The sequence below is a fragment of the Monodon monoceros genome, unplaced genomic scaffold, assembly GCF_005190385.1.
Source record: "Monodon monoceros isolate NGI ecotype Baffin Bay Population unplaced genomic scaffold, NGI_Narwhal_1 Super_Scaffold_19, whole genome shotgun sequence".
In the NCBI taxonomy this organism is placed as follows: Eukaryota; Metazoa; Chordata; class Mammalia; order Artiodactyla; family Monodontidae; genus Monodon; species Monodon monoceros.
Window position 1 is genome coordinate 10,137,954 of NW_021703775.1, and position 16,726 is coordinate 10,154,679.

The following is a 16,726-nucleotide window of genomic DNA, read 5'->3' on the forward strand; positions in this document are numbered from 1 at the left end:
AGGGCGGGCAGCTTCCCGCGTACGGGAAGACTGTGGGTTCCAGAGACAGTAGTCCAGCTGAGCTAGGCCCTCATGGCTTCCCAAGTGAATGGCCATGCTTGCTCTGGGCTGAAAGGACTCTTCCCAGAGAATCCGTGATGAGTGAGCTCCCTCTCGTGACTTCAAGCCTGACCCGAGCCAAAGACCACAGATGGATCTCCTTTGCAACCAGCTTCATGGGAAAGAACCCAGGGAAGGAAGATCGAATGGGCGTGTGATGCTGCAGGCATGGGGAGAGGGATACAGCCTCCCTCCCGAGGTCCAGACACTGCAGGCAGGGCTCAGCCCCTCACACGGCTGCCCCCTCCTCACAGGAACTGCCCACATCTAGAACTTGGCCGCCGTTTACCTGCGTCTCGTTCCCACAGCTCAGACTAGGTCCAGGCTTCCCAGACGTCAGTGAGACCCTGTTACTGTTCCCATCCCAGGGCCTGGCCAAACTGGCCTTTTACCTGCCTCTAGCAGTGCAGGCTCTGCTGGTCCGTGCTCTCCCCCTGTGTGGGCAGAGTTCTTACAGATTTCAAAGGGGTGGACAGAAGTGTAGTTTATTTGCTTACAAAGTTGGCAGTGCCTCCTACTTGCAGACTTTGGGCTAGGAGGAGGAGAAGGAATAAGATGTGAACACCGCACCCTCATGCAAGTGGATGCTGCCGAGCCTGGGAGGGGCACCAGTAGTTGGCAGATGTCGCAGGACTCCAAGGTGGCTTCACAGAGGGTCCCTTGGTGCTGGGTCTTGAAGTGTGAATGGGATCCCAAAGTTGGAAGTGTGGCAGTGCATTCCAGGAGGAGGCTACGGTGTGGGCAAAGATGAAGGTGATAAAGCGAAAAGCTTGTCCAGGGGATGCCAATGCCCCTCTTCCACCAGAAGGGAGGCTTTTGGGGGAGAGGCCAGGAAGAGTATTGAGACGACGAGCCTGGAAGAGTGGGCTGGGGAGGGCTGGGTGCGCTGACTGCTGCACTGCAGAGCTTGGCCTTTGCCGGGTAGACAGTAGGACGCCAGTGGAGGGGCTGGGCTGGAGAGGGACCCTCTGACCCAGGCTCCCTTGAGGGGAATTTTCCTGGCCCAGGGGCCATGCTGCATTGGAGACAGAGGCCCAGGGTGGGGATGGGTGGGGAGCGGAGCCCAAAACCAGTGAGTGTGGCCAGCAAGTGAGAGGACAGATCTGCAGTGAGATGCTGGCAGGTGGGGTTGCACTGGAGGAGCAGAGGGCCCCGTCTCCATCCTTTGCAAGTGCTGAGGTCCCAGGACTCAGGCAGAAAGTGCACTGAGGCTTAGTTACAGGGAACTGGAGCCTGTGTGCCTGGGGAAGAGGCACCTTGGAGCACCTGTCATGCTCGTGGTCACAGAGGAGGGGAGTGTGGCATATGCCCCGCGTGACCTGCCTGCTCTCTGGAACGGGTCCCGTGAGCTGAGGGAGGAACAGGCAAGCGCCGCAGGGCCAGCAACAAGGACAGAGCAGGTGGGAGGGTGGGAGTGTGGAGGGAGAGGGGAGCCAGGACCCCTTCCTGGCACAGAGGCTCTCAAAGGTCGGCTCCACACCCTTTCAGCCCATCTCAATGGGCAGGAGGCCGGAACTTCCACACCTGTTGGCTGCCAAGAAGTTAAAAGCCCCTGTTCCCGCTCTGTGCTGATTCTGAACACAGAGCTGGAGTTCTTTCTGCAAAGACGCAGCCCTCTCTCTCTCTTTCAACATTTCCCTGTTATGTTGTGAAGAAGAGGTGGGAGGGGGACTTCAGAAGCCTGGAGTGACGGATAGTTCGGCAAAGGGCGTCGTGAGCATGGCTGTCACTCGCAGGTGAGAGGGGACCGCTGAGGGACAGCCACGGCAGTCTTCCACCTTGTGCATGGGCATCAGGGGAGCCTGGCCCTTGGGGCTCCCAGGGAGAGGCAGGCCTAAGCCAGCCAGGTGGGACGCCCACCTCCGGGGCCAGGGAGGCCTCAGCAAGGGAGGACCCTGCTCCTGGGCACAGCGCCATACCCTGGCGTGCCCGGTGTGCACCTGCTCAGCTCGCACTCCTCCAGTAGAACCTTCTGTTTAGGGGCAGGTGTCAGCCTCCCCATTTCTGCTGCCCCAACATGGAGGCTGGCTTCCTCATCTTCACTGTAGGTACGTGAGAGCCACACTTTCCTGCCATTTTGGAGACTCAGCTGGGACTGAGTTTCCTCTTTCCAGGGATGGATGGGGGGCCTGGCTTTGAAGAGGCTTGGGTGAGCCTGTGTTTTCTCACCGGGTCCTTATTCTCTAACCCGAGCCTGCACTGTGTGTGGGACCCACAGTGAGGGTACCAGACAAGATTACAAAGCAGTGAAGAAAAGATACTCTGTCCTCCCGCCGTGGCACACGCAGCTTTATTCATCCAGAAGGCCAAGTGGGAATCTAGAATTCTCAGACTCCTGGAAGTTTTGTGAACTCTGCAGCCTGGGGAAAAGCATCCCCCTTTCCCCACCTCCCTCTTTCCCATCCACAGCTGCATTCCACACTGTGTACATCCCCCAGCCTAGACACCCAAGGTCTGTCTACACCCCTCCCAACAGCTTCCCCTTGGCCACCCCATGGGTCCAGGGTGCACACACCAGGAGGAGAGAAGCTCAAGCTACTTGGGCTGGAGAAGTGGGATGCGGGCTCCGGGCGGGCGCTCCCCCATTACCCCGTGGGGAAGGCTGTGGACAGAGGAATGCCAGAGCAGGGCTCTCTAAAGCTTGATAACTGGGGCAGGACCCCTGGTTCCCAGAGCCCTGTCATAGGGATTGAGAGAAAAGCTGAAAGAATATTCTGAGACAGGATTCCTGAGAAATACAACCCGTTCTGTAATATGTCCAGGCCAGCTGTGCCTGCGAACTTAACGATTGTGCCCAGTCTCACCAGCCATATTTCAAAAAGGACAATGGCATTGTGCATTTGGTTCATCTTACTTTCCCCCATTATTTGTATCAACACGCCATCATGATAGCATCCTAGGCACGAGCATTTCTTTGAGTTTTAGGGTATCCCTCGTGTTGCAAAATCCCGTCTGCCTTTCAGAAACGGCTGCAGGGGTTTGGCTGTTGTACATAATTTATCCACCAGCTCATCGAAGGGGAGGCATATGTATTTCATGCTGGCCTATAATTTTTTTTCTCCCAAACTACCACTTTTTTTTGTTTTGTTTTTTACTTCAATCAGGTCATTTTTTCTATGCATCCCTCTCACCTCCCTCCCCAACCTCAAAGCTAACAACCTCAAAGCTAACGAGTATGTTACCTAAAAATCTATTGTTCTTCCTCTATGGTCAGGCTGATCTTTTTGTCACACAGGGTGGACAGGCTGAACCAAGGAGGGCTTGACTGTACTCAGACAGGTGGGAGCCTCTGCAGCCCCTACGGAAATAAATGGCACTGGGACACTTAAGAGCAGTTACAACATTTGAAATGTGGAATCAAGAAGATGATTCCCTCCCGAGTCTCTTAAGGAAGAGCGCGCCCCAGTGCGACCCGTGTTCTGTGGGCGCTGGTCTGGCTGCAGCATCCTTTCTTTTCTCATTAGGCAGGCAGCTCCTTGAATCAGCAACAAACGGAGAGGAAAGTACATACCACAACTGCTTTCATTTTGAGGGTTATTTTCCTATTTAAAAGTTGAGGCAGGAGGAGGGAGAGGAGAGTGAAGTGTCACCCGTGTGATACTGCTCCCCTGGGGTTGTCAGTGGGCCCCAGACCTGGGCCCCAAGAGCTGCGAGCCACATTTCTGCCCTTCCTTCCTCTTTCAGGACTCGGTAGAAATCAGAGCAGGGGGAGGTGGGGGAGAAACCTGCTTTGGGCACGAGAGCATCTGTCACCCTGGCTCTGAGGCGAGGGGAAGCAACCAAGGAATTGGTGAGCCCTGCTTGTTTGACCTGCAGTTGTCAAGGTTGGCTTTTATCGTTTGTGTCAAAGGAGTGAGAGGTGATCGATTCATGAAACGCAGCGGGCCGGTTAAGGGGAAGCTCCACCCATGGGGTCCTGTGTTCCCGCAAGTGCACTCCAGTCCGGTTCCAAAAACTGGGTCATGACTTGAGGCCTGTTGGGCAGGACGGGCATAGAACAAGCAGTTCTGAGACCCAGGCTGTCTTCTGGAGCCCGGAGCTTCCCTCCTGAGATAAGGCAGCAAGTGCACCTAAAAACCAAAGCAAGACTCAAAAAGAAGAACCCAGCGTGTAACATGTCACACCAATGCATCAAACGGGAATAAATCAGTGTGATGGCGAAAAATTAGACAAAACTCCTTAGAGGTGCAGAGAATTGGGTGCCGCGCCCCCCGGCACTGGGCACTGACATCCAGCCTCTGCATTAGTCCTCACACTGACGCCAGGAGGCCGGCACCGTCTCCACATGTGGCTGGTGAGGAAATTGAGGCTCAGTCAGTGTGTGACTCATCTGTTGTCCGAGGAGGCTGGTGGCGGCAGCACCGTTGAGGATGTAAAGTCAGGTCCATCTGACTCCAAGCCTGTGCAGCTGACCCCTCCATCCACTGGGCCTGACAGAAGGTGTTCTCTGAGCAGATTGGGAGGAGAGAGGGAGAGGGTCACGTGGGCCGAGGACCCAGCCGTGGTTTGAAGATGGTGAGGAACCGTTGGAGAGGATGTCTTGTCCAGGGCAGAGGGGCTAAGATGGTGGAGGAGACGAGAAGCCAGAGGGCAGTGCCAGGCTTCCTACGGTGGCAGGAGAGGAGGGCTGGGCCTCAGCGTTGGGGAGCAAGTTAGAAGTGTTCTGCAGGCATCAGAGCGGCAGCTGTGCCATGGGGAAGGGGTGCCTTTGAGGGGCAAGGAGAGTCCGCAGGCATGGCGACAGGAGGGAAAATCAAAGATTTGGGCCTGGAGTCTGGTGGATGACAGTCCCTCCCACTGAAATGGGAAAATTCACGAAAGGGATGCCTAGGCGTGGAGCTCAACTGGTTTGGCTTAGATGTATCAGTACAGAATTTCAGGGAGCAGCTGCTCTCCTGGGTGCCATGTCTCGTGAACAAGTACAGGTGTCACAGTGGAGTCCAGCACACAGGCAGCTGGACGCATGGATGCGGGGCCACCCCAGGGCGGGGAGAGGGGAGGGTGAGAATCTAGCAGCCCTCCGAGGAGGCCGGGAGAAAGTGTCTAGATGTCCACGGCCTGTGCTGGGGAAGATGCCACATCACAGCAGAAACCTCTACCAAATAAAATAGCCACCTTCTAAAAGATTATCTAAAGAACACCGAGTGCGGACTCTTTTTTTGGCAGTGGGGGGAGGTTATTTTTTATTTTTTACAGTAGCTCCTTGTTGGTTATTTATTTTAAATATAGCAGTGGGTACATATCAATCCCAAACTCCCAATCTATCCTTCCCCCACCACCTTTCCCCCGGTAACCATCAGTTCATTGTCTTAAGTCTGTGAGTCTACTTCTGTTTTGTAAATAAGTTCATTTGTATCATTTTTTTTAAGATTCTGCATATAGGCGATATCCTATGATATTTCTCTTTCTGTGTCTGACTTACTTCACTTAGTATGATAATCTCCAGGTCCATGCATGTTGCTGCAAATGGCATTATTTCATTCTTTTTATGGCTGAGTAGTATTCCATTGTGGAAGATGGGCTGGGCCCAGGGGACGGCCAGTGGCTTTGAGTCGTTGGATGGGTGGTTCAGCTAAGCTGCACTCAAAGGCGGGAGGTGAGACCGCCCAGCAGACGGCTGTGAAGGGTGACGACAGGTAAAGAGTGAACGCAGCTTTGAGTCTGGAGATAAGAGGCTCATCCACACGGGGTCACTCAGTTAAAGACTCAATGCTGTCGAAAGAAGTGGATTTAAATCTGAGGGTGGCAGGGAATCATGGGAGCATTTTCGAGAATGAAACAATACAGTCAAAGCAGCATGCATGGGACGCAGTTGTGGCTTTGCTCTTATTTACACTGAAAAGGGTGCTCACGCTAATGGGCCTTGAGTGAGAGGTGGGCCACCAGCATAGAGAAGGGGAGTATAATTTGTGTAAATTGTCTCAGTTAATATTACTAGAGCTTTCATGGCCAATAAAAATGGATCATTAATCTCTTTGCAGACCTTCTTGGTTTCTCTCCACCGTCCTGTTGGAGAAAGATGGTAGGGGAAATGCGACTTGAAATATTTGGGGGACTTGTTGGGTTTGCTTGAGTCGACACTGGGCCCTCATCATTCATACCCAGAGAAGACTTAACACCGTGGGAATCACGATGGAGACTTGAGAGAGAAAATGTAGCACCGCCACATTTACAAAGGCAGGTGGAGTCCTCTAGACGGTGGTCACAGGAAATGAACAGGCAGTGTGGTCATGGGGGACAGGCTGTATGGTGGCTGAACCCAGGACCTCCCGGCGGTGTATTTTTTATTTTTAAAATTTTATTAATTAATTTTTTTATTGGAGTATAGATGATTTACAATGTTGTGCTAGTTTCAGGTGTACAGCAAAGTGAATCAGTTATACATATACATATATCCACTCTTTTTTAGATTCTCTTCCCATATAGGTCATTACAGAGTATTGAGAAGAGTTCCCTGTGCTATACCGTAGGTTCTTATTAGTTATCTATTTTATATACAGCAGTGTGTATATGTCCATCCCAATCTCCCAATGTATCCCTCCCCCTCCCCCTGCCCCCCCCCACCCCCGGTAACCATAAATTTGTTTTCTGTAATACATCTGGGACTATATTTCTGACTATATGTGACTGTAAATAAGCTCGTTTGTACCATTTTAGGATGGAGCTTTGCTGATGGTCACGGCCGTTTACTCTGATGTAATCATCCCGGCTGACAAGGGTGAAGTGACTGTGCTGGCCCTGCTCCCACCTCCCCGGGGCGGGCTCTGTCCACCTTGAACTTATCACCAAGGAAAGACTGTAGCACGCCACCTCTATCTGTTATCACCACGATGTCCTCCTCCAAACAGGGTCCAAAGGGTCCAAAGGGATGCCATTCACTTTCTCTTTCTTCCTTTCCAGTTACTTTAGAGCAGTTCTCCCTGCCCGGGAGGAGCTGTCCTGAAAAGAGGACCAGGCTTTGTTAAAAAAGGTACGTTGTGCTATGCGGCTGCTTCCCACTAGCTATCTACCTTACGTTTGGTAGTGTATATATGTCCATGCCTCTCTCTCGCTTTGTCAGGGAGATCAGCTCGGTGCTTTGTGACCGCCTGGAGGGGTGGGATAGGGAGGGTGGGAGGGAGGGAGACGCAAGAGGGAGGAGATATGGGAACATATGTATATGTATAACTGATTCACTTTGTTATAAAGCATAAACTAACACACCATTGTGAAGCAATTATACTCCAATAAAGATGTAAAATAAATAAATATTAACTTCAGATAAAAAAAAAAAAAGGTACGTTATCACACAAAGCTCTGATTGCCTTAAAGGCTCACAGCATTTTTATTGCCCTGAGGAGGGGTTCACTTTTACGAGCCAGAGTAAATTTATCATCCCTGAATTTTGTGCTCCTTGGGGATAAACTTGCCATCGGTGGGTAGGAGGGCTGCTGGTTAATGAGCACAGCCGCCGTCCTCGGAGTGCAGCAAAGTGACAGGAAAGTGGGTGTCAACCACTAGCGGGGAATCTGTTCAATTCTCCAAAGGGCTCAGTTGGTTCTATTTAAGCTTATCTGACAGAGCCTTGATTCTCTGAGCAGATTTATGAGACTTGGCCAAATTCTATGACTCTCACCATACTTTTTAATTAAGACAAAGGATCCCATACGTTCTGTGTCTGCCACATCTTTCGTCGCCGTGGGGAGAGCCTCACAAATGAGTCTGTTCGTATGAGCCACTGGAAGGGGCATCTTATGTCATAGCTTCCTCGCCCTTGAGTGGGAGACAGACTTCTTTTATTCTTGGTGACCATCGTTTTCTTTCCTTCCAAATGACGAAGGAGCACAGGTGCGGGCTAACCTACATTGCAGTTGTACATCTAGGTGAGCCAAAAGTGTGGAAAAGCCTGTCCAGCAGCCTGCCTGCATTTAATTAAAACTTAGTCTTTGAAGGCAGAAAGCAGTAGGTACCAGCAGATCATAAAAGTAGAGACACGCTTTTCCACCAATGGATGAGACTCATGTTTTCACCTAGAAACTGTCCTCAGACTGACCTAGAGGCATCTGCATTTCCGTGACGTCATTTCAGTTCTGTACTGTCAGGAAACCGCGTGTGCCAGGAATTGCATTTCTTCACCTAAATACCATACCACGTGTTCTCTGACTTTAGAAATGGGTGGAAAATATAGGGCGTCACTAGAAGGGATTTTCAACTCATTTGCCTAAGACGTGATATTTTCAGTCTGTCTTTTTTTAAAGCTTTCAGTGATGTTGATTTTATAATACAGAAGTGCTGATACCAAACATTGGGTTTGCCCGGGAAACGTGGTCCACCAGGGTCCCGGGTCTTCCAATACACTGACTTTGAATGGCACCCATTCAGGCACAGAAACTTTACTTGGTACTTTGAGGTTGTCCACCCTAAGCTCTCAGTTCCCCACCCTGAGGGCCATTCCCCCAGGACCTTCCCTTCCAGGTACAGGCAGTGGCACTGTGATCTTGGAGTAGCTCTTGGCCCCCAGACACTCACCTCTTTACTCCAGTCGCTAGTCAAGGTGATGAGGACACAGTGCCTTTGGCCCTTTCTTCCTATTCTGTCCAGCGTTTTCTCCTGCCGTCTCCTCCTTCTTGCTTCTCTCCTCCTGTTCATCTCGCCACCGTGTTCCCTTCTCCGTGCCTCTGTGGGCTGAACCAACTCCTATGTGTTGCTCGGTCCTGCTGGTGAGCCCTGCATGGAGATTACCTGGGCATCTCAGAGGCAGCCTGGGGTAGAGAGGGCAGAGCACAGAGCCTGGTGCCAGGAGAGCAGACCTCCAGGCCCGCTCCTAGCTGTCCCTATGGCCTCCACAACTGCAGATACCACGGCCACTCTCTTCGCATCCATAGGGAGAGGGTAGAAAGAGATGCCACCCAAAGCCTCTTCCTTCTCTTCCTTTCTCACCCGCCTGCCATGCACACATTGCCCCAGGCTGGCTTCTTGGGAACATTTGGTTAGAAACTAACAGTTGAATACTCTGTAATGACCTATATGGGAAAAGAGTCTTAAAAAGACTGGATATGTGTATAGGTATAACTGATTCACTTTGTTGTACACCTGAAACTAATACAACATTATAATTCAACTATACTCCAATAAATATTAATTTAAAAAAAGAAGAGGCTTCCCTGGTGGCACAGTGGTTAAGAATCTGCCTGCCAATGCAGGGGACATGGGTTTGAGCCCTGGGCCGGGAAGATCCCACATGCTGCGGAGCAACTAAGTCCGTGCGCCACAACTACTGAGCCTGCACTCTACAGCCCGCGAGCCACAACTACTGAGTCCACATGCCACAACTACTGAAACCCGCACACCTAGAGCCCATGCTCTGCAACAAGAGAAGGCACTCTAATGAGAAGCGCATGCACTGCAACAGAGTAGCCCCCGCTCACCGCAACTAGAGAAAGCCCGCGTGCAGCAATGAAGACCCAATGCACCCAAAAATAAATTAAAATAAAAAAGAAGAAGAAGAAGAAACTAACAGTTGGGAGTGGGAGAGGGTTCAGATAGCCCAGGGTGTCCTGGAATGATGTCCAGTGACATTCAGTATTTTACATCTTCCCTGTTGGTCTCTGCAGACTGTGTGACTATTGCAACCGAGGGTGATATCTGTGGTGTTTTCTCAATGTCTGCAGATACTTGAACTGGCATCATCAAAGAAGTTTCACTCAACAAAAACGTGTGCTCAGTTCATATATACTGAAACTATTTTATGATTTTTTCTCGGAGATTGAGGTTTTTTAATGTCACATATCAGAGAGCATCATGTGGGCGTGACAGTGGTAGGCAGGATTTTTGTAGATTGTTCTGTGGAAGAACCTGCTCAGGGTGACAGTAGATCGTTCTGACTACAATCAGTCTGTGGTCAAGTTTATGTTTACTCGAGTGAGCTATGCACTTCCTAGATTCTCTGCAGCCAACTTAAATATTTAACTCCACCTTGTTGAGTGAACAGTTGTTGCAGGCACAAAAAAAAAAAAATGCAGATTTGTGTTGAATATGACGTTTTAAAAAACAATATTTTGCATGCATACCATTGCATCCCTATACTGTCCCAGATAATTGAGACTTAAGGACAGATAATTTCATGACCTGTGAGGGTGCTCTAGACACACACTGCAGGGAAGATGCAAAAGATGAACACACAGCAGTCGAGCCAACGTCTGACACCCCTGGAGAAACAAAGCCAGAGTGTGAGGTTTTGGAGATGGCAGAGGCCAGATCCTTCATGTGACAACCAGGAAGAGTAGGACAGGGAGGAGATATGGCCCTCTGCCACGGCACTGCTAGTTGTCGGGCAGTAGAACTGTGACCACAAAGCCTCTGGACCCTCAGGCTGGGCTTCTTCCTGGACTCCTCCCAGATGATCAGATTCACAGAAAATCCACCACCTCGGCCAGAGGTAAGACTGACGAAGCCTCAGGTGCACTGCTGTGGCTGGCGTGTGGAATCACGCTCGTGGCTTGCTGGGAATCACACCCTATTTGCTGAGACTACCGTAAGGCAGGAGGGAGCTGGCTTCTCTGTGACTCAGTTTCCCCAAATACCAAGCAGAGGTCGAGGCTGTTGATGACTTAGGATTTTCCCACCACTGTGGCCCTGCTAAGGGGCTGGGAAAAGATGCCAAGAGGTAGGACAGCTGTCATTAGGTTTGCCTCTCAGGGAGATTTCACTATGATTTGAACCACAGAAAAGATTTAGATTCCATAAATGACTTATGACCCCATTCACTTTCCATCCCCATACTTACCTATTCCTTCCCTCGTTCTTAGTTCTGCTTTTGCCAATTAATCTCTTCGGTCCTTGCTGTCACTACCCTGGAGAGCTGCTTTTGCCAATTAATCTCTTCGGTCCTTGCTGTCACTACCCTGGAGAGCCCGCTTATGCCTCTGGTCTGCCCTCCACTCCACTGTGGCTCTGGATCTCACCTAAGCTCCAGCTCCACATCCCAGCTCACTCAGCAGGTCTGAACCCCACCTGTCTACGGTCTCTGTCCTCCCTCCTCAGCCTCAGAACCATGGGACAGTCCATGACTCTGTCCTGGGACTGCCACTCTAGAGCCAGTGCATCTGTGCCCCTGGCAGCATCTTTCAGAGTCACCCCTTTCCTCTGTTCCAGAACAGAGCACCTGGGCTTGGTCCACTGGGGGCAAGTCTGATCTCCACTCTGCCAGGATCCAGCGTGTGACCTTGGGCAGGTCACTTTGACCTCTTTTAGCCCAGTGTCCTCTTCTGGCAAAAGAGGAAGAGAATTAGATTACTCCGGAGACCCATCCAGCACCTACACTCTGTGAATCTGTGCCTGGACATTGCCAACAAGCCTGCGATTCTAAACATGCTTGAGAATGAATCAGCCTGGTCTTCCAACTGCTTGTCTCTCTCCTTCGGGCTCAGCCAAATGAACCTTCTCAGAGCCCCATGTCCTACGTGTCCCTCCCTGGATAAGTTTCCAGCCCTAAGTCTCTCTATCCTTTGAAATAGGGAGATGACAGAAGTCCAGAAACCTGGACTTCTTGGTTTTTTGAGAGTGAAAGGGGGCACCATTAAAAATTAAGCTTGGGTGACAGGCATAAACCATGACCGTCCCAGGCAAACCCGGCCATCTGGTTAGCCTAGTTTTGAGTCAAGGCCAAAATCCCTTCCTCAGTCAAATGGCTCTACCTTGCCTCTCAAGCTTTGCTCTCAGTATTCGGTCCGGCTGTTCCCTGCCTGCCTCCCAGGATTGTCTCCTCTTAAAAATTGGGCCCTCCTTTCAGTGATGGAAATTAGTCATAAGACAGGCCCCTTGGTGCCAATCTGCATTCGGACCATCATTTTCTAAATCAAATAGAAATGATCACAGTTCCTCAGTCTGTTCTCTGGGGACTTTCTTACACAACTGGCAGCAGTCTTTCCAGTTTGGGTGTGAGACAGCAGCCCAGCAAGGACCCTCAATGGGACAAAAACATCCTGAGGTCGTCACCTGCTGGGTCTCCCTGCCTTCCTTGGAAAAGCAAGTAGGATGTTCTGGGGAAAGTGGCCATTCCTGATCCGTGCTGCTCCCCCCAGGCCAGGGCACAAGAGCTAGTTGAAGGAGCTTCTGCTGACCTGCCATAACTGGAGGGTTGGCTCAGAGCAAGGCTTTTCCACTCCAGGGATGCTGAGCGAGTGCCTGGAATGTTCCCCACACTGCAGCCCCCAGCGCAGTCCTTGCTTGGCCACTCTACCTAAGTGCTCTGGCTGGAGGCACCATGTAAAGTTCAAGGTCGGCTTTTCTGTAGGTGAGATCCGATATCACACCACGTCGGCTATAGAAAATGGTAACAAGAGCCAAGCTGCCTGCTCAAGGATAAATAGAACCATTTGAATCTGTCCTCCCCAGATCGCAGACCTTCGGCAGGGCTGTCACACCAGCAGCAGCAGTGATGGCCATTCTCCATTTGATTGGCAGAAGGGCAGACTGTCTGGGGCGAAGTGGATGATACCTCGGTCTGAGGACACAAGCAGGGCACTTTGAATACCTGCTGTCTGTCCAGCTGGCACGCGCAGGGGCCCATCGGAGTGGATGGCACAGTTGCAGGGTGCTGGGGCCCAGGTCAAGAAAACCTACAGAGGCGATTCCCCAGGAGGGCTCCACTGACCGGAGGCTGGAGTGCTGCTGGAAGCTTCCTTAGCATTTCTTACCAACCGCCAAGTGTTCACACTGCCCCCAAATGCACAGGGGAAACTGGGCAGATATGGAGGGAAGGATGCCAGGCCTCCCTCCCACACATCCCCTCACCACTGTGGTCTGGCTAGATGGAGCTTTTTCTCTGTCTAATGATGTTCTAGGAAATCAGACACATGAGTCTTTCCTGAAACTCAAAGTCCCTGAGCGAGTGACATGGCCCAACCCTTCAGTCCCCCAGGTTTACAAAATACAACTTCTTCCCAGAAATGAGCCTTTTCTCCTAGCCTGGTGGAATCCTGGTCTGTTAGGGAGGAGGGTTTTCACAAGAAAATGATGACTTTACCTTAACATGGGACCCCGGCAGAGCCTTGAGGAGAAAGGGGATTTTCCACATGACCGCTGCAGTGATTCACCTCCCCTCGAAGGTTTAGAAACACCCCAGCAAGCTGCTTATCTAGTGTTCCTTAAGTTGTCATTGTCACAAAGGTTCTTTCTGCTTGGCTTCTCCCCCAGTTTGCCTCACCCGCCTCACTCTCTCCGTGTGACTCGGCCCAGGGAGCAGCATTCCGTTTGGGGAATGGCCCACGCATCCTTGCAGGGCCTTTGTCTGTCTTTGTGCTTTAGAGAAGGCCTCTGCTCCCCCAGCCCCGACGCGGCGCTCACCACGGCAACCCCAGCATAGGGGCAGGGCGTCTGCAGGGGACTGTCCCCACCTCACAAGCGGCTGGCAGAGGCAGTTGGAGCCTGTCAAGTGGGCGAGATGGGGTTTTTCCCTTTTTCCTGCATTCTAACTGCTCTTTCTTTCTTTTCTCAACATGTGTAGGTAGCAGCTGGTTTAAGCACCAAGCCCAGCAGCCAAAAGTTAATTGCAAGCACCTCCCACTGAGCGCAGGGAAAGCTGCGATGTCCTCCTTTCTGTCGGTGGCCCTTTTCCTACCCGAGGACCCCATCATGGCCCCTTGCCTTTGAGAGTGTCCTGGGCCCCAGGGCAGGAAGCAGGAGCAAGCATCCTGTGTGTGCACCTGCTCAGGCGTCTGCAGCCAGTCATGGGCTCAGGCTTCCCACACAGAAGCAAAGGGTTCCTACCTGGGGCATGACTGCATTTCCAAACCCAGCCCACCACGAATAGTGTCAGTCCCTGCTCCGCATTCCCGGAGCCCAGATCATTAAGGGTAGCGGGGTCTGCGGTGGTGAAACCCCATGCTTTTCCCCTGTTCTTTTCCCGCTACCTTCTCTGCTCCTCGTGAGCCAGAGCCACACAGAAAGAAGCGAGCACGTGGCTGACAGTGTTCCAAGGCAGCTGTTCTACAATATTCACTGAGGACCCGTTATGGACCAGGTGATGTTTATCTAGTACCTGGTTCGTTTGAAGACTATATTTCGCGTTTTTTAGAATATATATATTTAATAAGGGAAAAGAGCTACAAGTGACAAAGAAATCAAATTTCAGACGTAGTGTTACAGCCATAAATGGTTTTCCCTCATTCCTGTACTTCTGTGCCATTGAGGCCCTGGAATGCCTGCTTCCCTTCATTCCTGGTTCTCTCCCCACAAGTTCAAGCTCATGCCAAGGCTCTGCAGGGCTCATCTCAAACCACCCCCAACCCAAATCTCAATGACAGTTATCTCTCCTGATGAAACTTTAATTTTGGAAAGGAATCTTTGGTGCATAGGAGTAACTTTTTAACTCAAAGAAATAAATATCCAATGGTTGGAATTTCAGGCTCCCTGATAGGTCAACAGAAGGGTTATTTTGTTGACTGTCTTCACATACCTACCACAACCCCTCTTCAGAAACATCTGTGAGTGGCTATTATGTGCCAATCACTGGAGGTGCTAATATCAATAAGACCCTCACCCTCAATTCCCTGACTAATAGATGAGACCCCAACAAGCAAGCACGTTGGAGTGGGTTACATGCTGAGATGGAGGAAATTGGGGGAGTTAACAAAGCACTCAGCTGGGGTGCCCAACTCAGCATGGGTTTAGAAAAGACTTGCCAGAGGAGCTGGCATTTGTGCTAAGTTTCTGCAGGAAATTAAATTTAACCAACTGCGTGGGTTCCGCCGTGCTTACTGGTGGGGTCCGTGTGAGAAGTTGTGTTCTGAGTTTTCCAATTATAGAGTGTTTCGGGTGCACTGATGCATGTCTTGCGAGCTGGCTGCCACAGTAGGGGACCTAGACAGCTGCCTCTTTAGGGGAGAGGTCTCCAGAAGCTTCCATTCTTGTTGGCCATGCACGTTTCAGGGGAGAGGTCTCCAGAAGCTTCCATTCTTGTTGGCCATGCACGTTTCCCCAGTGTGCTATAGCTATCTTGAAATTCCAGCATTGGCTTGGAAGGCTACCCTAACTTCCAGAGATTAATGTCAGTGTCGGGTATCTCTGAGAGGGAATGCAGCAGAAGCCATCCTCAGCTAACAGTTGCCCTGGAATTGTTCTGTGAGCACAGTCTCCAGACCAGGGGCCAGAGATAGAGAGTGAGGCAAGGGGTAGGGGATTAGGAGAAGGGCAGAAGGATTTCCTGTCCTGCAGCAAGAGGGCATGCTTTGCTGTCTGACATTCTGTACTTTGCCCACCTCCTCCACAAGGCTCTCCTCACAGGGGAAATGGACCAATGGCTTTCCAGGCCGAGCGCCATCATGTGCAAACTCTACACGTTCCTGATTACCCAAGAGGAGCATGTGATCGCACGGACGAATGGAGCAGTAGGTGAAACATGACACCTGCTCTGCCCTTGACACTTCTTTATCAAGCATCTAAATCGACATCTAAGTGGAGAACCAGCTGGAGAGCAGAAATCCCATGTTCAGCATGGCAGCACGCTTCCCCAAGTGTGGAGATCATCACCCTCCGAGGATTCTTGGTCCTGCAAGCCTGTCCTGGGACATGTGCAAGAGGTTCTTGCCTGAACACTCTCCCCTCCATGTCTTCTGTGCACAGCTCAAGGGGCAGATTTCATTTCAGGCTGTTCTAGAAGACAGGGCCGAAAGTAAGCGAGGAAACCGCTGGAGACGAATTAAAAAATTGGAAGAATTTGGTGAAAGCCATCTGTAGGAAAATAAGAGCAAAATTTGACCCTAGGGAACTAGAGTTAGTGGGAGGAGAAAACAGGGCCAGGCCCCAAACTTGTCGTTTTGCCATTTAAATAAAGAGGTCAAGATGCTGAAGTGCCCAGGAGAATTCTCTTGAGTGACTTACCCAGAATATGGAGAAATTCCATCAGGGCGTTTCAGTGCTATGAGTCTGGGCTACTAGACATTAACAGAATTACCAAGTGGCTTTTCCAGAACACAGTGAAGGGGACATTAGCACTAGAGTTATATGGGGGCTCATGCTGAATGGGGCTGAGAAAGGAGGCAAAGCTCAGCACTCACACCCAGGCAGCAGCCCCTGACTGCAGCCAAGCACCTTTGTGCCCTGATTGAAAACTGGAAATGTTATGAGACTTGATGATTTCTGCTCCCTGGACCTGCCCAACTCTTCCTCTTGCCCTTACTGAATTTTAGCTGATCTCTTTTGGGTTAATTTTATATTCAAAACTCTACTGAAACACACACACACACACACACACACACACGCACACACGCACACACACCATGGTTATCAACTTTGAGAGAGGAAAAAAGAAAAAAAATGAGTTAGCTCTACCCCCTTCCTCTCCTAGGACCCAGCAAGATGCCTGGCACACAGTCAGCTCTCAAGAGGTAAAGAGGGGGAGGAGAAAGGGAGGAAGGAGGGAGAAACTTAGTTTTGGAATAAATGTCAGGAAAATGGCCAGCATGAAGGCACCAGTCACTTGATTGCTGCTTCTTCTCGGAGTCTCCTGATGGAATGTTTTTGCCTTCGGGAAAATCTTTCCATCTCTATCTCTTCTAGGACTGTGAAAAGGACAGAATGGGGATGAGACAACTTGATGTGTTCTTGAAACAGACATCATAAAAATGTTTTCATGAGTGACTACAAA

General features: G+C 50.8%; 1 protein-coding gene across 1 annotated transcript in view; it reads left to right on the top strand.

Moving 5' to 3' along the window:
- The window catches only part of ACOXL (acyl-CoA oxidase like), a 353,725-nt gene that overhangs the window by 281,098 nt on the left and 55,901 nt on the right, over positions 1–16,726 (top strand). Inside the window, 2 exon segments of the mRNA XM_029232291.1 lie at positions 7,000–7,041; positions 7,044–7,069. Of these exon segments, the coding sequence (XP_029088124.1) occupies positions 7,000–7,041; positions 7,044–7,069 (68 nt within the window).